The sequence below is a fragment of the Aspergillus luchuensis genome, chromosome 3 (assembly GCF_016861625.1).
Source record: "Aspergillus luchuensis IFO 4308 DNA, chromosome 3, nearly complete sequence".
In the NCBI taxonomy this organism is placed as follows: domain Eukaryota; kingdom Fungi; phylum Ascomycota; class Eurotiomycetes; order Eurotiales; family Aspergillaceae; genus Aspergillus; species Aspergillus luchuensis.
This window is the reverse complement of record NC_054851.1, coordinates 1,723,264-1,743,952: the sequence shown is the minus strand read 5'-3', so window position 1 is coordinate 1,743,952 and position 20,689 is coordinate 1,723,264. Positions and strand designations below refer to the sequence as shown.

The window sequence follows — 20,689 nt, the reverse complement described above, 5'->3', positions numbered from 1 at the left end:
TCCTTCACCCGGCAAGTCCAGCCGGATTCCTGGCTCAGCAGGGGCAAACTGTGATTCATTAGTATCGTGCATTGATCCAAAGTAGTATTCAAAAGGGTAAATCTTACCTAGCACCCAAACACCAGCCAAGTTCGTTGTTCTTGATCTTCTTCGCAATCTTCACCTCACGCGACAAGGGCATCTCGTATCCCGTGTGCAACAGACCCAGCATAAAGTTCAGGTCCAGGCACCACTCGGGGCGATCGCGCAGCTGGGGCAGCGCATCCTCAACACCCTCGAAGATGCCCCATGCCGGCTCACCCGCGCAGACTGTCGACGTGAGCTGGTGCAGCTCATCCAAGGTGAAGGAGTCGGGCATGCCCAGGGGCTTGGTGCGGTCGTAGAAGTAGGAGAAGATGTACACATCCTCGCGGGCGAAAGTCTTCTCCAGAGACGGCTGGTGAACGCCGTTGAAGGAGCAGGGCGCCAGCTTACAGTCAGCATCCTTGTTCAGGATCTTCTCAGTCAAGCCACGGCACTGAGCTGCCGCAGAAGCGCCTTGCTTCGGGCCAACCATCTTCACCGTCACCTTACCGGCGAGCGGGTGGTCGTTGTCAAAGGTCAACTCGACATCGCGCTCCATACCAGGTCCAATGCAGGGGTTGGAGATCGGCTGCTTCAACCAGGACATATCAACGGGGCTGGCGGCCAACTTGGCATCGACGATCGCCTTGTGTACAGCATCCCGAGCAGCCATCAATCCGTAACCCAAGTGAGAGTGCTGGTAGAGGTCAAAGTGACGACCGCCGAATTGCAGCGAGTACTTGTGGTCACCGTCCGCCAGGTGCTCGGGCATACCGCCCGAGGGGCTCTGGGGGAACGTGGGCTGGAAAACGATCTGAGTGGAACCACCGCCCAGATCAAAGATGGCAGCAGTAGGGGTCTCGTCCGGACCGCCAATCTTACCGAGAAGGTAGTTGGTTGTGATCCAGGCATAGACACCCTCGTCACTGCCATCCATGATCTGCACACCACCCATCTCACGGGAGACAACCGGGAAGGGGTAGACGGTTTCCAGGCGAGTACGCACGGCCTCCAGAATCCTCTGGCTCATCTCGGGGCCAAGCATACGCAGTCCAGCGGTGGCCTTCACGGCAATGGGGGAGCAGGACTGGTAGTCGGCGGGCACGGACTTGAGAGCCACCTGCATCAGAGGGTCCAGACTCTTGGCCGCTCCCTCAGCATCTTCCTTGTAGGCGCTCAGTCCGGAGCCACCCTGTCTCTTCTCGGTTTGCTCGAAGACCTCGTTCTCCAGTTCGGGGGTGGGGCCGCAGTTGTTGAAGCGGTAGACGTGGATACGAGAGCCCTGACTGCCCGCGTCGATCATGAGCGCATACTGGATCAGAGGCTTGGAGGGGTCATGAGGTTTCGTGCACTTGTCCGTTAGGGGAGCGACACCATTCAACGGTGGCTCTGCAGATTGACCGTCAGTCCAGATCGACTTTCCCCGTATAGGGGGTGGTCACTTACGGGATCCAATGTTGCTCACTGTGGGCTTGGACGGCGACAGCCACAGCAACAGAAGAAGCACTGCACTGACAATAGCACCTGTCTTCAGGTAGCGAGAGCGCTGGCTTTGAGACATCATCATGTGGGACAAACTGCGACGAGATTTGCCGATCGATTTGTCCAAGGCGACTAAGGGAATCGCGGGTTCGGAAGCGTGCGACACCGAACGCCTGCTAGGTCTAGAACCTGATGCTGAAAAGGACGATGTACGTGGAGTATGTCGACTGTCAACACCAGTCGACATGCGGACAAAGCCAAGTATTCGGTAAAGGCTGTAGCGTTACGTCCGGCAGACAACGCTCTCGGTATTCCGACCGAGTTGGTATACAGGGAAAGAAAGACGATTAACGGTAGGAACGAAGAGAAAGCATAGGATCGTCCGGGCGCCTCCGGTGCAGGCCACAAAGATAGTGGGAAGCAAAAGACCAACCAACGAATGGAAGGGAGGATGGGGAGGAGGGAAGAGAGAGTGGAAGAGGGAGGGAGGGAGGAAGAAAGAAAGAATGAGGGTGAGGTGGAGGAGGAGACACGGAGAGAGGCAAATGAAGGCCAGTTAGTACTTGTTCTTAATTATTCTTGGCCTCTCAGGGTCTTTTTTTGAAACGAATGGGGGGCTCCGCTTCCGCCTGCTGGCTACCACTGGCTGTAACTGGCTGTAACTGGCTCGATTTGTGGCGTTGGTGTCCCCCCGTGGCTGGTGGGCGGTCGCCGCATGCAGCCAGACTCAGCCCGGCCTCATTATTATTCCCGGACATTGACCTCACCACATGGTCCTCTGCAGCCTATGATACCAACCCTTGGATTTTAATCCCCAGTTCTTCCGTCCCGATCTCGATCTCTGCCCTTGTCCAATAATCCCTTCGAATTCCTCTCTTCTTTTGTTGTCTGTGGGTGTCAGCGCCGCTGTCACCTTTTGGAAATGAAGCACATGCGCCGTCTCGTCCCTCCCACTCGGGCCCTTCGCCAAATCCTCCTCACTCCTCAGCCTGCCTTTCGTCCTCAATTCTTCCAACTCACTCCCCGCATCAATGAAATCCCCTCTCGATCCTACAGCCCGACTACTCCTCTGCTGAAATTCCGCACAAGAGCTACTCCTCGTGCCCTGCCGCAATACATCCTCGACGAAGAGATCGGGGCGCTATATGTCCAAATCGTGAACGAAAACAACAGCCTTGACCCCCCTGTCAGTCTTCGAGATGCTTTGCGACAAATCGACCGTTCGAGTCAAACATTGCAACAGGTGTCACCGGGTAGTGGGGATGGAGTGCCGATTTGCAAGGTTGTAAACAAGTTTGAGCTGCGGGAAATCGCAAAGGCAAAGGCGAAACCCGCCAAGGATGGTCTAAAACAGCTGGAACTGAACTGGGCCATTGATGCCCATGATCTTGCACATCGCTTGAAGCAACTCACAACTTTTCTGGAGAAGGGTCGGAAGGTGGAGCTAATTTTGACGAGAAAGAAGCACAAGCGATCTCCTACTGTGGAGGAGGTCAAGAATCTTATGGACCGGGTCATGGAGACGGTTCGGGAGGCCAAAGCCTTGCCGGTCAGACCCATGGAAGGAGAGCCGGGCAAACATGTGGTGCTGGTGGTGAAGAAGGATGTTTAAGAGGACAAGGAAATATGATGAGTTGATGGAGTTTAGTATGTATACTATTGACGGCCTGAGTGGTATTGGTTCTGTACATATAACGGACCACTCGGTCAATCGGTGCTTGGAAATGCCTTATCAAGCTTTTCCATCACTATTGACATGATATCTCTTATACCCGATAAAACGATGGTGGCATTATGAGCATGTCGGGTGTCGTGTGATATACTGTACCTTGTATTGCAGCTCTAGCTGTCAGGTCGGGATATGGGGCACATGAAAGCGAATCTATACTACCGGTATCGCGGAAGCTCGGGGGCACGAAGCGTGCATAACCTCGTTATATAAAACAGAGAAATATATATGAGTAAAATAAAAAAAGGATAAAAAAAATAAAGAAAAGGAAATCAGAACTACATGTAATCAAATAGCCCGCCTTTGAGTTGTTCTATGCCTGTACCTGGTATACTACGCCATCTCCAACCTTCAAGGTTATTCGTCCCTGGCGACTCCGCAATACTGCAAGTGTGATTGGCTGACGGCTGAGTCAGCGCCTCCCTAAATTTTTCCGGGCTCAACAAGAAGCGCTGCTCGACTTCCCGGCCGTCCAGCTCGTCTTCTTCCTGTTCCCATTCCTGTCCGGTTGTGTTTCCATCGCAGGGTAGCCATCATGTCCAGCCTCGCCAGATCTGCCAACCTCCTTTTCCGCTCTAGCAGGGCCTCCCTGCTGCGCCCCCGCGCTGTCAACCCCATCCAGCATGTCTTCCTCGGCGACAAGCTGGCTGCCCGTGGTATGGCAACCGCTTTCGAGCGTACCAAGCCTCACGTCAACATCGGTAGGTGGCCATCTTCATCTCTTAACGATCCATCAATGCAAGTACTCATTGCTATTCTATAGGTACCATTGGTCACGTCGATCACGGCAAGGTTAGACCACAATTCCCTCCTCCCCCCTCGCTGCGTTGATGTTTTCCCCGATATGGTCCGAAAACTTCTCACACGTTTCCTCTAGACCACCTTGACCGCTGCCATCACCAAGCACCAGGCCTCCAAGGGTCTCGCTCAGTTCCTCGAGTATGGTGCCATTGACAAGGCTCCTGAGGAGCGTAAGCGTGGTATCACCATCTCCTCTGCCCACATCGAGTACGCCACCGACGCTCGTCACTACTCCCACGTCGACTGCCCCGGTCACGCCGATTACATCAAGAACATGATCACTGGTGCCGCCAACATGGACGGTGCTATCATTGTCGTCGCCGCCTCCGACGGTCAGATGTACGTTAACCTTAAAAGAATAACTCTCCTTCAGTATATATGCTTACACTGGCGATCAACAGGCCCCAGACTCGTGAGCACTTGCTGCTTGCTCGTCAGGTCGGTGTCCAGAAGATCGTTGTCTTCGTCAACAAGGTCGATGCTATCGATGACCCCGAGATGCTGGAGCTCGTTGAGCTGGAAATGCGCGAGCTTCTCAGCACCTACGGATTCGAGGGTGAGGAGACCCCCATCGTCTTCGGCTCTGCTCTCTGCGCCATTGAGGACCGCCGCCCCGACATCGGTACCGAGCGTATCGACGCTCTCCTCGAGGCCGTTGACACCTGGATCCCCACTCCCCAGCGTGACCTTGACAAGCCTTTCTTGATGTCCATTGAGGAAGTTTTCTCCATCCCCGGTCGTGGTACCGTCGCCTCCGGCCGTGTCGAGCGTGGTCTCCTGAAGCGTGATAGCGAGGTTGAGATCATCGGTACCACCAACGAGGTCATCAAGACCAAGGTTACCGACATTGAGACCTTCAAGAAGTCCTGCTCCGAGTCCCGCGCCGGTGACAACTCCGGTCTCCTGCTCCGTGGTGTCCGCCGTGAGGATCTCCGCCGTGGTATGGTCATTGCCGCTCCTGGCAGCGCCAAGGCCAACAGCAAGTTCATGGTCTCCATGTACGTCCTGACCGAGGCTGAGGGTGGTCGCCGTACCGGTTTCGGTGTCCAGTACCGTCCCCAGCTGTTCATCCGCACTGCCGGTAAGTAAAATTGCATTCTATTCCGCTACTAGGGAACCATCTCTAATTCTATTTGCTACAGATGAGGCTGCTGAGTTCAGCTTCCCCGACGGAGACCAGTCCCGCCGTATCATGCCCGGTGACAACGTCGAGATGATCGTCAAGACCCACCGCCCCGTCGCCGCCGAGGCCGGTCAGCGCTTCAACATCCGTGAGGGTGGTCGCACTGTCGCCACTGGTCTGGTCACTCGTGTCCTGGAAGAGTAAATAGCGAACCTCCCGAGGTTCGTCTAGCAGGCCCGGACAACTGGCTGCTGTGTATTATGGGAAAAAAACGAAGCGAAAACAAAACTTGGACAGGGAATCGTTCATAATGTTTAAACACCATCTTGCAGCGCGGGCATCAGCGGGAGCATCCGGGACTGATACGCCAGGGTGGTGGATTGCACCGGAGTTCTTGAGTCATATCTATGTATCTGTATTTGTATTGAAATGTCTGTAGACTTTTTTTTGTATCTCTTCTCCTCTCTTCTCACTTCTCGGTATGTCGTTGAATATGAATGAATGATTTACTCGAATGTCATCACTACAAGGTCTTTTGTACATTTATATTATTACTCAACTATAACTGGGGTAGATCAAGACAGACGATCCGATCTATCTACACTACAAAGTAATTCCCCCGATCCGGTTGCCCAGATCACGGACTCTCACTAGCCTAAAACGGTTTAACGCGGGATCAGACGATCGCGGCCTGGAGGCTCAGGCGACCAGCAGACTGGCTGGCAACGCAACGGGGGATCAACTCCTGAGGCTGGCCAGAGTGACCACCGCCCGGACTAGAAGCCCTCCTGCCCTCCTTCCTGCCCGGCTTCTTCCAGCTCTCCTCTCTCACACTCGCTTTCCACCAGACCTCGGTGTGGATCCCATTGTCGTCTTGTGATTGCCCGTCTCCCATGGTGATCCTCTCTTGACCTCATCCGTCTCAACTCTTCTCCTTCTCCCCTTACCTTTACATCCCGCACCTACTTGCCTCTACCCTTTTACTTTCGCCACGCTCTCCGCATCTGACGTTGTTCCAGCGGCGCTCCCCGTCGTTGTCTCATCCCACCCCCGGAAAACAGAACAACTATCCCACATCCCATACTCATTCACCAGCACGAAACCTGCGCTTTCAGACTACTCTGCGGCAGCAGTGCAACTGACGTCTTCCGTCATGGCAACCAATGGCCACTTTGCCGCCATTGGCAACGGCAGCAGCGACAAGACAGCATATGAACACGGGGTGCAGGTCATCGACGAAAACAAGGAGTTCAAGTAGGTCCTTTCCTCATGTCTATGAGTTCCAATTCGACGGTCGTTGTCTGTGACGTCTGGGTTAAGTCTCAGGGGGTAAATTCAGAATGCGACTCTCCGTCATCCGCATCACCTGTTCAGGGGCTTTGGAGCGGCGCATCAGCTAACAACAACAATTCCAGTGCGAATCTGTCCAAATACCTCACTCTGGAGGATGTCACACCAGCCGGCTTCAATTATCACCTCATATCCGTCTTCGGCTCCCAGTCGACGGGAAAGTCAACCCTACTCAACCATCTGTTCGGTACCCAGTTCTCCGTGATGTCCGAGTTGGAACGCCGTCAAACTACCAAGGGTATCTGGATGTCCAAGAATAAGAATGGCGGCGACGGATCAATGTCCGACAACATCTTGGTTATGGATGTTGAGGGTACCGATGGTCGCGAGCGTGGAGAGGACCAGGACTTTGAGCGCAAGAGCGCACTGTTTGCGCTTGCGACGAGTGAGGTCCTCATTGTCAATATCTGGGAGCATCAGGTTGGATTGTATCAGGGTGCCAACATGGGCTTGTTGAAGACCGTTTTTGAAGTCAACATGCAGCTGTTCCTGAAAGATAGGGCGTACGTTTCGCACATTGTTCTACGTGTTGCTTGTGCTTTCTGCTGACCCTTGACCTATAGTACCAGCCACCGTTCTCTACTCTTCTTCGTCATTCGTGACTTTGTCGGCAACACGCCTCTCCAGAACCTGCAGCGGACACTGATGGAGGATATGTCGCGCCTATGGGATTCGATCTCTAAGCCTGCCGGTTTGGAACATTCTTCAGTCCATGATTACTTTGACTTCCAATTCTACGGCCTCCCCCACAAAAGCTACCAGCCAGAACAGTTTGTTGCGGAGACAAAGAAGCTGAGCCTCCGTTTCCGTGAAGGACAGAAGGACCCCAGTTTGGATGCGCGCAAGGGCGAGTTTTCCGATGGAGGCGTTTTCCTCCCGGAGTACCACCGTCGCATTCCCGCGGATGGCTTTTCTCACTATGCGGAGGGAATCTGGGACCAAATTGTGAACAACAAAGATCTCGACCTCCCTACTCAGCAGGAACTGCTTGCACAGTTCCGCTGTGACGAAATTTTGCGGGAGGTCATGGTTGCATTTGACGATGCGATCGTTCCCTTTGAGGACAAGCAGTCGCAGGCGGCTCGCCTCGGGGAACCGGAGATCCTTGGCGGCTTGGGAGCGGCGATGCGGGCCTCGCGGTCCAAAGCCTTCAAGAGCTTCGAAACGGAAGCCAGTCGCTACCACAAAGGAGTTTACCAGCGCAAACGGGCCGAGCTCGAGAGCAAGATTGATACACGTTTGAAGGCTCTTTTCCAGGGCCAGCTGGATGCGACCCATAAGTCTGGTATCACCGAGTTCAGCGACGCTGTGTCGGGCGCTGTCAAGGCCGGCCAGAAGAAGGGGACCGGTTATGACTTTGCCGAAATTGTGAACGAGGAAGTGACCAAGGCCGTACAGAAGTTCAAGGAGGTTGCGCACGAAACTGCCGTCGAGGGTGCCGCCTGGAGTGACTCTCAGCAGCAACTGGCGTTGTATGAGAAAGAGCTGGCGGAAGTGAGCGCACGCCTGCGTCGTGAGGAGATGCGAAGACTGGCCAGCCGGGTCGAGCGTTGGGTGCAGTCCCGCCTGGGCGAGTCCGTTGGTCTCGAGTTCAATGCCCTTGGGTCCGGACGGGCCGGGGGTGGCGCTCCGGAGGAGGGGGAAAAGCCTACGGAGAAGAAATTCTGGGACCGAGTATGGAATGTGTTCGTGGAGACCGTGCTGGATGCGGAGCGCAGATTCACCGACCGCGCCAGTAGCTTCGATGCCAGCCTAGAGGAGGTGGATGTTGGCCTGTGGCGGTTGCGCCGTAAGTCTTGGGGTGTTTTGCGTGCGAAGATTGACGAAGAAATGGTCGAGGGCAATCTGCTACTGAAGTTGCGCGAGAACTTCGAAGACAAGTTCCGTTACGATGACGCCGGTGTGCCCCGAATCTGGCGGCCAACCGATGACATTGAGGGCATCTACACGCGGGCGCGCGAGTCAACATTAACCCTGATTCCCCTTCTATCACGTTTCCGACTGGCGGAGACGTCTGCACCGCCGCCACTGGATCGCTGGGTTGGGCACACGCCCAGCTCTGCGACTGCGGCCGATGAGGAGGACCTGCCGCCGATCGGCGGAGTCGACGAAGAGGAGGGAAAGAGCTTGGAAGAGGAGATGACAATCCTTAGCGAGTCTAAACGACAGGAGCTGACAGTGCGGTTCAAGAAGGCTGCGGATGGAGTGTATGTGGAGGCCAAGCGCAGCGCCATTGGCGGCATGACGCAGGTGCCCCTGTACTTTTATGGTATTCTTCTGGCGCTTGGCTGGAACGAAATCGTTGCTGGTAAGTTTTGCTTTATGAATTTCGGAGTGTGATTGACCATGGCTAATTGTGCACAGTTCTCCGTAACCCCGCCTACTTCTTCCTCTTGTTTGTGTGCCTCGTTGCAGGGTACGTGACGTACCAGCTCAATCTGTGGGGACCGATCATGAAGATGACGGAGGCTGCGTCGAACCAGGCGCTCGTGGAGGGCAAGAAGCGACTGCGCGAGTTTCTCGAGTCTTCGGATACGGGACGACAGGCGATTGCGATGTCGACGGCCGGCGGTGCTGGCCGGGGGGAGCAAGTGGAGATGTCGCGCCTGAACAAACAGGGAAAGACGACGGCCGAGGATGAGGATGGTGACTTGTAAGAAAGATAGATGGGGTTATTTATCACTTGTATTCAATTGTATTCTTCTTTTTATAGATACTGCATCCAAATGCACCGTTTAGCATAGCATCCCGCATTCCATTTGATTTCCATATCATGCCATTGCCGTTGTGGATATTAATTAACGTCTCCGCGTTATCTCGCAATCGCAATCCTGCTATCTCTCTCAACCTTCGTTATCACGCGTTCCTGCAGGCGCACCTCCGATGGCACTGCAGCCGGACTCCCCGCGGCGCCGGCACTACAAAAGGCTAAAGTGTCTAGTCTAGCCTCCAATGTGCTCGCTTCCATCAGCATCTCATCCATTTATCTTCTGACGATGTCATCTGCAGGCTCCACCCCGTCCGGCTGCCCCGACGCTCTCCGACGGTGCACAACAATCAATTCTGCAGTCACGCTCAGGATTTGTCTCTGCCGCACTCCTCATGCCGTGCCTGGTTTAATCTATGCATTGGAGTAAGGTAGTATCGCCTAGCAGGAGCGGAGTTCCTGCTGCGCTCACGCCATGGCGCCGGCGCAGACATAAATCGCTCACTTCCTCCGGCACTGGCCGTTCTCTCGTGCCAGTTCGTCTACTGTGGTTGTAGGATCCTCAGTTCCCTTCGACAGCTCACGATGCGTTCCTTCTCCGCTGTCGCTGCCGCAGCCCTGGCGCTCTCTTGGGCGTCTCTGGCTCAGGCTGCTCGCCCTCGTCTTGTGCCCAAGCCTGTCCCTCGGCCAGCTTCGAGTAAATCGGCTGCGACCACAGGCGAGGCTAACTTTGAGCAGTTGCTGGACCATCATAATCCAGACAAGGGAACGTTTTCCCAGCGGTACTGGTGGAGTACTGAATACTGGGGTGGTCCTGGGTCACCGGTGCGTCTCTAGCATTTGGTCGTATGACCGGCCATATTGGAATCTAGCCGTTGGCAGAGTCCGTGAACATGAGGAACATTGCTGATTAGACTAGGTTGTCCTCTTTACTCCTGGAGAGGTCTCTGCCGATGGCTATGAGGGGTATCTCACCAATGAGACTCTCACTGGTGTTTATGCGCAGGAGATCCAGGGTGCCGTCATTATCATTGAGCGTGAGTGTCACCGCTGCCATGGAAGAAACATAGCTGATTGATACTAAACCAGACCGCTACTGGGGTGATTCTTCGCCTTATGAGGTACTCAATGCCGAAACTCTTCAGTATCTTACATTGGACCAAGCCATTCTGGACCTGACCTACTTCGCCGAGACGGTGAAACTGCAATTCGATAACAGCACCCGCAGCAATGCGCAGAATGCTGTATGTTACCTTCACCGCTCTATGTTTTTGATAGGTGCTGACGATCTAGCCCTGGGTCATGGTCGGTGGATCATACAGCGGTGCCTTGACGGCTTGGACCGAGTCTGTCGCGCCTGGAACGTTCTGGGCTTACCATGCCACTAGTGCTCCTGTGGAGGCTATCTATGACTTTGTAGGTGTAACCTGCTTTTGTTGTCTCTACCCGCAGCTAACCAGATCAGTGGCAATACTTCTACCCCATCCAGCAAGGTATGGCACAGAACTGCAGCAAGGACGTGTCTCTGGTAGCCGAGTATGTCGACAAGGTTGGAAAGAACGGAACTGCCAAGGAGCAGCAGGCACTCAAGGAATTGTTTGGCTTGGGAGCTGTTGAGCATTTCGATGACTTTGCCGCGTGAGTACTTCCATTTCTATAGGAGAAGCCATTCTGACAGCAACAGTGTCCTCCCCAACGGACCGTACCTCTGGCAGGACAACGACTTTGCCACAGGATACTCTTCCTTCTTCCAGTTCTGTGACGCCGTCGAGGTAGGCCATCTCTAACAGCCCCATAGCAAAGCATTATACTAACGAAAGCAGGGTGTCGAAGCCGGCGCGGCAGTAACCCCCGGCCCCGAGGGTGTCGGCCTCGAAAAGGCCCTGGCCAACTACGCAAACTGGTTCAATTCAACCATTCTCCCTGATTGTATGCCACCACCCCTTGTCTCATCCCTTTCTATCTTCAAGTCTAACCCAGTGACAGACTGCGCAGGCTACGGCTACTGGACCGACGAATGGAGCGTCGCCTGCTTCGACAGCTACAACGCCTCGAGCCCTATCTACACCGATACATCCGTCGGCAATCCCGTCGACCGCCAATGGGAATGGTTCCTTTGCAACGAGCCTTTCTTCTACTGGCAAGAGTGCGTACCCCTTACCTCCTTCCACGATAACACACGAAGAACGCACTAACGAGAATCCAGCGGTGCTCCCGAGGGTACCTCCACCATTGTGCCCCGGCTCGTCAGCGCCTCCTACTGGCAACGCCAATGCTCGCTCTACTTCCCCGAAACGAACGGCTACACGTACGGTAGCGCGAAGGGTAAGAACTCTGCCACGGTGAACAGCTGGACCGGTGGGTGGGACATGACCCGCAACACGACGCGGTTGATCTGGACGAATGGGTAGGTCTCCTAGATTCCGTAGAATGTAATTGATGAAGTCAATGCTAATAAACTTGTGAAGGCAATACGACCCCTGGCGCGACTCCGGTGTGTCGAGCACTTTCCGGCCTGGTGGACCGCTGGCGAGCACGGCGAATGAACCCGTGCAGGTTATTCCGGGCGGATTCCATTGCTCCGATTTGTATATGGCAGATTATTATGCGAACGAGGGGGTAAAAAAGGTGGTAGATAATGAGGTGAAGCAGATTAAGGAGTGGGTGGAGGAGTATTATGCTTGAAGGTAGAGACGGTGGTTGCTGGTAAATATATATATGGAGTGTACATAAGGAATGTGTTATGGGACATGATGATGGTAGAGATAGTCATGCCAATCGATGAGATAATAGTATTTGGCTTTTTTACCAATGAAAACATTATGCATGTGGGAAATGTGACGTTGCTCACTTTATATATCGGTTGTCGGGACATATTAGTAGTGTGTAGATACACCCAGTTCATCAGACCTTCTTTGTATGTGGCTTTTACCTGAAGACTCTACTCAGTCATTCTGTCTTAGAGTATCCAGATAATAGCCAAACCATCCACTCATTCGAAAGACCAGCTTGACATGCATATTACCGGAGTCACTGCCAGCCATTTACGGTGAAGGCCATAGTAGCCTGAGACAGTCGGTATCAGCCGTATAGTTATAGATGATAGTTATAGACAACTATATATAATCATGGATGTTCAATTCGAGATCTATGGAGGCTAGGACAAAGTATGGAGATGATATATATAGGAAATAGAGTTCCTAATTTTCAAAAGAACGCTGGAAATAATAAGAACATAAATAATCAATAGCTGTTAAAGTAGCTGGGATAAGTGAACCGTGACCGGATAGCTTAGCAGACTTTTATCCGGAGGATTCATTGCCTGAAGAAGAAGCGTACCAGGCCGAATCCGAGTAAACCCTGGGAATCGATCTGGTACACATTTCTACCGCAATGGGTATGACGTAGGGGAAGGCAAGCATCCACCGTCCATACTCACATGACTCTAAGCCGTTGCAGATCCCTCCAGATCTGACGACAGCATTATCCGGATACTGAACTCCTGAAGTCCTGTTTTAAATAGTGCTCGGCCTCTGCGAAGTTTAACATCCGATAGTCACGACGATCCGGACCGTACCAGCCTGAGGCAGTCAGTGAGTAGTCAGCGGAGATACTTAGTCAGCGCTGTTAAGCAGGCAGAGATTCCGCTATCCGCTCAATTCGGAAGCCGGAACATCTGGATTTGTATCTCATCCGCAATCCACTTGTGGATCAACGTGGCTGATCGGGTCCTCTGAAGACAAAGATCCGCTGACACATCCCACAATGCCCCCCGTTCATTGGTGGGCGTGCTTCAGGCACCCTCAACAGCATCTATTCTTGCGAGATCCGATGGCCAGCTAGGCTGGACCCCTGCTCCACAACTTTACCGGTCCATACTAAGATCCGCATCCGAGTATACGCACAGCCTAGATCGACTTGGCTTGTTGTAGACTCAAGCTCTGTACCCTTGAACCATGGAAGCCACATCGGCCCCCCTGGGGACCGATATACCGGCCAGGGGAATGCGAAATTGTTCATATATGACTGGGACGTGAGCGCGGTTTTCCTTTTTGAACAACATTAAGAAAAATCACCGCATCCCTCTTTATTCCTCCGTGATCGCTGCCGTTTGACAGCTGGCTAGCGTCTACGACATGGCTCCCGATCAGACCGGCCCCTGGTCCCAGGACGAGGACCATCTATTACGCCAAAACACACCTAACACACAGCATACGCATAATGAAGAAGACCCATCCCACCCCTCTGTGGCCCTCATTGGTCCCGAGGAGAGACAGAATCTAGTTCGGATTGCGACTCATGAGTCCATGAGACGGCGTTCAAGCGTCTATACCCAGCATACAGCCGTCTCTGGTCGTCCAGATACTATGGGCACGATCCGAGAGGATGACCCCTGTCTTGACCCCCAGACGGACAAGTTCGATCTCGGAAAGTGGCTCGCATATGGTCTCGGTGAGTTTCGTCAACAGGGTGCTCTCGATCTTCGACCAGGCATCGTGTTCAAGAACCTTTCTATCTCAGGGACTGGCGCGGCCGTCCAATTTCAGGATACTGTCGCATCGACCTTCAGTGCCCCTTTTCGCATTGGCGAGGCACTTCGGACTCGTCACTCTCCGCCCAAGCGGATTTTGAATGAGTTCAATGGTGTTTTGAAGAGTGGAGAGCTTCTTCTTGTTCTTGGTCGTCCGGGTGCGGGCTGCAGTACTTTTCTCAAGTCACTTTGTGGTGAACTTGATGGCTTGACTGTCAATGATGACAGCGTGATACATTACAATGGTAATGACACTCTTATCATTTACATGTGAATCTACTGACATGATACAGGCATCCCTCAACATCAGATGATCAAGGAGTTCAAAGGTGAAGTGGTCTACAACCAAGAGGTATGTCTATACTGTCGTGAGCTAGCATTACCCGCACTGATTATGTTATAGGTGGACAAGCACTTCCCTCACCTCACCGTTGGCCAGACCCTCGAATTCGCCGCCGCTATGCGCACCCCACAGCGTCGTATCAAAGGGCTATCTCGAGACGAACACGCGAAGCATATCACTAAGGTAGTCATGGCTGTCTTCGGACTGAGCCACACGTACAACACTAAGGTTGGAAATGAGTTTATCAGGGGTGTCTCAGGAGGAGAGCGCAAGCGTGTTAGCATTGCCGAAATGACTTTGGCCGCAGCACCTTTGGCGGCATGGGATAACTCGACCCGTGGTCTCGACTCGGCCACGGCGCTGAAATTCGTCGAGGCTCTGCGATTGATGGCTGATCTGGCAGGCTCAGCTCATGCAGTTGCCATCTACCAAGCGAGCCAGAGCATCTATGACATCTTCGATAAGGTGTCGGTACTCTACGAGGGCCGCCAGATTTATTTTGGACCTACTTCGGAGGCGAAAGCCTTCTTTGAGCGACAGGGCTGGGAGTGTCCCCCGAGACAAACCACAGGCGATTTTCTGACCTCTGTTACCAACCCCCAGGAACGCCGGCCACGTGCAGGCATGGAGAGCCGTGTTCCTCGCACCCCTGACGACTTTGAAGCCTATTGGCGTCAGTCACCCGAGTATCAGAAGACGCTTTCCGAGATTGCTTCGTATGAAAAAGAGCATCCTTTGCATGGCAACAAGGTTACCGATACAGAGTTTCACGAGCGCAAGCGGGCTGTGCAGGCTAAACACACGCGACCCAAGTCACCATTTCTGCTGAGCGTACCCATGCAGATTAAGTTGAACACGAAACGCGCCTATCAACGGCTATGGATGGATATCCAGACCACTGTATCAACGGTCTGTGGACAGATCATCATGGCCCTGATCATCGGCTCGGTTTACTACAACGCTCCTAATGACACTGCTTCTTTCACTTCCAAAGGGGCGGCGCTCTTCTTCGCCGTACTTTTGAACGCACTGGCAGCTATGTCTGAGATTAACACGCTCTACGCCCAGCGACCGATTGTGGAAAAGCAAGCTTCCTATGCTTTCTACCACCCAGCAACAGAGGCTATTGCGGGTGTGGTAAGCGACATACCGGTAAAGTTCGCTCTTGCAGTCGCGTTCAACGTTATCCTTTACTTTATGGTCAATCTTCGACGCGAACCGGCCCAGTTCTTTATTTACTTCCTGATCTCCTTCATTGTTATGTTTGTCATGAGTGCGGTCTTCCGAACTATGGCGGCGGTCACGAAAACCATCTCCCAGGCCATGTCGCTGGCAGGAGTTTTGATCCTGGCTTTGGTCGTCTATACTGGATTTGTGCTGCCCGTTCCTTCAATGCATCCCTGGTTCGAATGGATTCATTATATCAGTATGTCTCATGTCTCTTTTGCTTCCTAGTTGACTCTTGCTAACTTGCTAGATCCGATCTACTACGCGTTTGAAATACTTGTCGCCAACGAGTTCCACGGTCGCGAATTTCCCTGCTCGTCATTTATTCCGTCATACGCTGACATGAATGGCTCTTCCTTCGTTTGTTCCACGTCCGGATCAACTGCCGGCGAGAAGCTCGTCAGTGGAGATCGTTACATCGCCGTCAATTTCAGGTACTACTACAGCCACGTGTGGCGCAACTTTGGGATACTGATTGCCTTTTTGATCGCGTTCATGGCGATCTACTTCCTGGCCACGGAGCTGAACTCGTCCACCACCAGCACAGCCGAGGTCTTGGTCTTTCACCGCAGCCAGAAGCGCGCCTTGTCGCGTGCTACGGGCCCAAAGTCTGCTGATGTTGAGAATGGAGTTGAGTTGAGTACCATCAAGCCGACTGGTACGGAAAAATTGGAGAACCTTGGAGGACTCGCTCCGCAACAGGACATTTTCACCTGGCGCGACGTGTGTTATGATGTCGATATTAAGGGAGAGACTAGACGGCTTTTGGACCACGTATCAGGCTGGGTGAAGCCTGGAACCCTCACTGCGCTCATGGGCGTCAGTGGAGCAGGAAAGACAACCCTTCTTGATGTTCTGGCTCACCGTACCACCATGGGAGTGATCACCGGTGACATGTTCGTCAACGGCAAAGGGCTGGATGCTAGCTTCCAGCGAAAGACCGGGTATGTTCAGCAACAAGATCTCCATCTTCAGACAGCCACTGTCCGGGAATCACTGCAGTTCAGTGCTCTGCTTCGTCAGCCACCGAATGTCTCCCTCAAGGAAAAGTACGACTATGTCGAAGAAGTAATCTCCATGCTGAAGATGGAGGACTTTGCTGAAGCAGTAGTCGGAGTTCCGGGAGAAGGCTTGAACGTTGAGCAACGCAAGCTGCTAACCATCGGTGTCGAGTTGGCTGCACGGCCAAAGCTTCTCCTCTTCTTGGACGAGCCTACAAGTGGTCTAGATTCTCAGAGTTCTTGGGCTATCTGTGCCTTTTTGCGCCGCTTAGCCGACCATGGTCAGGCGGTTCTCTGTACCATCCACCAGCCTAGCGCCGTTTTGTTCCAACAATTCGATCGGCTGTTATTCCTTGCTCGCGGCGGTAAGACTGTCTACTTCGGACCAGTGGGAGAGAACTCGCGCACACTTCTCGATTACTTTGAGACCCATGACGCTCCACGCCCTTGCGGAGAGGACGAGAACCCTGCCGAGTACATGCTCGAGATGGTCAACAACGGTTCCAATGCTAAAGGAGAGAACTGGTTCGATGTATGGAAACAAAGCAGCGAGAGTCAAGATGTCCAAGTGGAGATCGATCGCATCCACGCCGAGAAGCAAAACGCACCTGCCGAAGAGGACTCTGAATGGAGCCATACTGAGTTTGCCATGCCGTTCTGGTTCCAGTTGTACCAAGTTACCTACCGAGTATTCCAACAATACTGGCGCATGCCCTCGTACGTGCTGGCGAAATGGGGCCTGGGCGTGTTTGGCGGCCTTTTCATCGGGTTCTCTTTTTACCACGCTAAATCCTCTCTCCAAGGATTACAGACGGTTATCTATTCGATCTTCATGCTGTGCTCTATCTTCCCCTCCCTTGTACAGCAGATCATGCCTCTTTTCATCACTCAACGGGACCTCTACGAAGTCCGCGAACGTCCCAGCAAAGCCTACAGCTGGAAAGCATTCCTAATGGCCAACATCATCGTCGAAATACCGTATCAAATCGTTCTCGGCATCATTGTCTTCGCCTGCTACTATTTCCCCGTAGTAGGCATTCAAAGCTCCGCCCGACAAGCCACCGTGCTCATCCTCTGCATTGAATTATTCATCTATACCAGCACCTTTGCGCACATGATAATCGCCGCAATGCCCGACACCGTCACAGCCAGTGCCGTCGTCACTCTCCTTTTCGCCATGTCCTTGATTTTTTGCGGTATCATGCAGTCGCCTTCCGCTCTCCCAGGCTTTTGGATCTTCATGTACCGCGCATCCCCGTTCACGTACTGGGCGTCGGCCATGGTATCTACACAAGTGTCAGGAAGGGAAGTGGTGTGCTCGTCGTCGGAGCTGTCGGTTCTTGACCCCCCAACGGGTCAATCCTGCGGCGAGTATCTTGGACAGTATGCGGAGCTTGCTGGGGGGAATCTGCTGAACCCGAATGCCACGACGGGTTGTGAGTACTGCTCTGTGAGCACGGCGGATGCATATATCAGTATGACAGGCATTGTGGCGAGTGATAAGTGGAGGAACTTTGGGATCTTTTGGGTGTATGTTGTTGTGCAGATTGCGGCGGCGGCGGCGTTCTATTATTTGTTCCGGGTGAAGAAGTGGCGGAAGCAGTGAATAGCGGCTGCAGGTGGCTTTTCTATTTCTTTCTTTGTTCTATATTGCGGTGACTTTTGGGGTGCTTATATAGGTGCATTTCTTGTTGATATATTTAGACTAGAGATACAGTCATAATAGATTTCCTCATTACTTACAACTACATTTCATCATAGTCGGCTTTTTTCCACTGCTTACGCGTCTAACACTCACACCAACAGATTCTATCCTACTGAGACACTGAAGAAGTTGACCCAACCTGCAAGGACTGACACATGTCTCACATTGACCGCAGTGGCTGCCTCGTGAAGGTGGCGTCTGAACACCCGGGATGGCAGCCCCTTGCGGAGACGATAGTTACTCATGGAATGAAGAAGTCACGACGTACCCATCGTTCCTTTAGGATATTCTTCTACATGGAGAGGTTTGAAACATGCCATGATGTCACTTGCTACATAACATACCATGTATCACACCGACCTTTGTATGGTACCTTCACATTCGCCCTTCCAAGACATCTATGGACGTACAAACATAGTCCTTGATGTACAATCCGAGCTAAACATACATCACCACACAGTTAGTAACCGATATAAAGATCATCAAGACACACACATATACACGATCAACTGATCTTCTATACCCTCAACTCCCTTGCACTGAATATCATTCATGCGATTTACCCCACAGACACACACACGCAAGGAGACCATCCCTAGCAACGTAGAAGTATCCATTATATCATGAGTACTGAAGGATTGAGGGTTGAGGGTAAGTATAAATCACCTCACTTCCTCGTGGTAGCACGACACTTCCACCTCCTTTCTATCCCATCAGTTACTACTTACTTATTCCTGTCACAATGAAGTTCTCCATCCTCTTCCCTATCGCGACTTTTTTCTCGTTCGCCGCGGCGCAGAGTATCCCGGATTGTCTGGTATGTTGTTGTTGATGTTCCTGGACCTTGTCATGGAAATGAATGATATGAAATTTGGTGTGGAGTTAGTTGCTAATGATATCTTAGGGCAACTGTGTGGAGTCGAGCACAATCTGTGGCGACGGTGATCTTAACTGCTATTGCACCAATACCGGTTTCCAGCAGGGTGTGGTGGATTGTTTGAATAATAGTGGGTGTGGGGATGAGGTTCAGAGTATGTATTCCCCTCTGAAAACTGGAGTATTGAGGTGGAAATGGCTGATGGATGGTTTGTGTAGCCGGTATCGATCTTCAGAATCAGCTCTGCGGTTGATTGAGTGAACAGTGCTTTGAGGGGGGTTGGGGACGAGTGAAAAAGGGCTTTATGAGATGCATGACGTGACTGATCATTAACGATGAATCTTCTCTATACTTATATCATCTATCCGTCTTAGGTGGTATCTATATATACATAACCCGAGATATGAAGGCAGTGTAAACGCAGATGTGGATAGGAGGTATAATCTATTCCCACTCGGCCAACAACTTCTCATCCAACCCCACATATCCCTCGACAATCTTCATCCCTCTAACCCTCTCCTCTTCGATCATTTCCCACGTCCAATCCGATACCCCTTGTCCTGTAGCATCATTGTCATCCTTACTCAACACCTCTCCCACCCCCTCTACAATCCCCTCCACCGTCCCCTCTTCCTCCTCCTCAACCACCACTCCATCCTCACCCTCCCCATCACCAACACTCCTCTCCGGCAACATCCCACTCGCCCTCAACACCCTCTCCGGCGGCACAGTAACCCACCCCTTCTTAACCACATACTTGCTCACAGCCGTAGCAAACACCTTCCCATTCGCCTTCCCTCCACTCTTCCCATTTCCCGAACCCATCCCCACAAAAGCAGACAACACATAAACCCACTTCCGATCCCATCCCACCACGCGACTCAACACGCGATACCTCTGCAACGGCCCAATCTCCCTCTTAAAGCTAGTAAAGGTCGATCCCAGCGCGACATACACCTTCTTCCCCACATTGACCTTGGCATTCTCATCCTTCCCGTTCTTCAACTCGTGGTCGAATTCCAAGCTCACGAGCGCCAAACCCGGTGTGTATACCCTTGTCACGATGGCTGTGCGGGAGATGTCCAGATCGGAGAAATACGTGCTGTTGGATTTGTGGAAGTTGTAGTCGGTTTCCCAGAGGGAGGTGCGCGTGGTGAGTGTGTGCGGGTGGAAGATTGGATGGGTTTGGATGTTCTTTTGGTTCTTGCTGGTGAGGGTTGGTGATGGGGGACAGGTTGGGAAGGGTGGGGAGGTCGGGGAGCGGCGGAGGTTGAGGAGGAGGTGGGTTAGGAGGCGGATCTATTAGTTTTCATTATCTTTCATTAGTATTTGGTATATATGGGTGGGAAGGGGGTATGGGATACGTACGTGCCACGAGAAAGGAATGTTCTTGAGATTGAGTAAGGCGAGGACAATGGCGAGGGATTTCCAGGAGAATAGTGTGGGGAGGATGACTTCGCGGAGGGTGGAGAGGTCGGCCATGATGGTTGATTATTATTATTATTATGTGATTATGCGATTATGTAGATGTGGATGAATGTACAGTGGGAATGGGGATTCCCCGGACTTGAATATGGAGAAGAAGATGAGAACAGGAAGAGAATGAACGAGTGGGATCCTGCATGAGTTTTAAAAGGGGACTGAATCAAGGAGAGAGAGTTGTTTGTTTGTAAGAAAGTAAGCCGGAGACTCAATCTTGGGGCGATCTCGGAAAAACTACCTCGGTACTTGGTACCTCCGTCGGAGTTTA

The 20,689-nt window shown here is 52.5% G+C and overlaps 8 protein-coding genes across 8 annotated transcripts; 6 read left to right on the top strand and 2 right to left on the bottom strand.

Annotated features, from left to right (window-relative positions):
• Positions 1-2,467: 2,467 nt before the first annotated feature.
• AKAW2_30600A (putative translation initiation factor IF3) lies at positions 2,468-3,157 on the top strand (the record flags this gene model as incomplete). Its single annotated transcript, XM_041687132.1, has 1 exon — positions 2,468-3,157. The coding sequence occupies one exon, from the start codon at positions 2,468-2,470 to the stop codon at positions 3,155-3,157; it is 690 nt and encodes a 229-aa protein (XP_041541047.1).
• Positions 3,158-3,809: 652 nt separating this feature from the next.
• On the top strand, positions 3,810-5,402 carry TUF1 (translation elongation factor Tu; the record flags this gene model as incomplete). The annotated part of the gene is made up of 5 exons (XM_041687131.1): positions 3,810-3,975; positions 4,038-4,066; positions 4,152-4,414; positions 4,477-5,156; positions 5,218-5,402. 5 exons carry the CDS (start codon positions 3,810-3,812, stop codon positions 5,400-5,402), a joined length of 1,323 nt encoding a protein of 440 aa, XP_041541046.1.
• Positions 5,403-5,874: 472 nt separating this feature from the next.
• On the bottom strand, positions 5,875-6,093 carry AKAW2_30598S (uncharacterized protein; the record flags this gene model as incomplete). Its single annotated transcript, XM_041687130.1, has 1 exon — positions 5,875-6,093. One exon carries the CDS (start codon positions 6,091-6,093, stop codon positions 5,875-5,877), a length of 219 nt encoding a protein of 72 aa, XP_041541045.1.
• Positions 6,094-6,351: 258 nt separating this feature from the next.
• On the top strand, positions 6,352-9,205 carry sey1 (dynamin-like GTPase SEY1; the record flags this gene model as incomplete). The annotated part of the gene is made up of 4 exons (XM_041687129.1): positions 6,352-6,452; positions 6,614-7,051; positions 7,112-8,856; positions 8,913-9,205. 4 exons carry the CDS (start codon positions 6,352-6,354, stop codon positions 9,203-9,205), a joined length of 2,577 nt encoding a protein of 858 aa, XP_041541044.1.
• Positions 9,206-9,840: 635 nt separating this feature from the next.
• On the top strand, positions 9,841-11,940 carry AKAW2_30596A (putative serine peptidase; the record flags this gene model as incomplete). Its single annotated transcript, XM_041687128.1, has 10 exons — positions 9,841-10,080; positions 10,175-10,292; positions 10,345-10,499; positions 10,549-10,671; positions 10,721-10,893; positions 10,940-11,027; positions 11,079-11,184; positions 11,242-11,401; positions 11,462-11,662; positions 11,724-11,940. 10 exons carry the CDS (start codon positions 9,841-9,843, stop codon positions 11,938-11,940), a joined length of 1,581 nt encoding a protein of 526 aa, XP_041541043.1.
• A 1,451-nt stretch (positions 11,941-13,391) lies between these two features.
• AKAW2_30595A (uncharacterized protein) lies at positions 13,392-17,963 on the top strand (the record flags this gene model as incomplete). Its single annotated transcript, XM_041687127.1, has 4 exons — positions 13,392-14,031; positions 14,080-14,138; positions 14,190-15,555; positions 15,607-17,963. 4 exons carry the CDS (start codon positions 13,392-13,394, stop codon positions 17,961-17,963), a joined length of 4,422 nt encoding a protein of 1,473 aa, XP_041541042.1.
• Positions 17,964-18,804: 841 nt separating this feature from the next.
• AKAW2_30594A (CFEM domain-containing protein) lies at positions 18,805-19,192 on the top strand (the record flags this gene model as incomplete). Its single annotated transcript, XM_041687126.1, has 3 exons — positions 18,805-18,879; positions 18,967-19,093; positions 19,158-19,192. 3 exons carry the CDS (start codon positions 18,805-18,807, stop codon positions 19,190-19,192), a joined length of 237 nt encoding a protein of 78 aa, XP_041541041.1.
• A 191-nt stretch (positions 19,193-19,383) lies between these two features.
• AKAW2_30593S (uncharacterized protein) lies at positions 19,384-20,421 on the bottom strand (the record flags this gene model as incomplete). Its single annotated transcript, XM_041687125.1, has 2 exons — positions 19,384-20,238; positions 20,308-20,421. 2 exons carry the CDS (start codon positions 20,419-20,421, stop codon positions 19,384-19,386), a joined length of 969 nt encoding a protein of 322 aa, XP_041541040.1.
• Between the last annotated feature and the right edge of the window lie 268 nt (positions 20,422-20,689).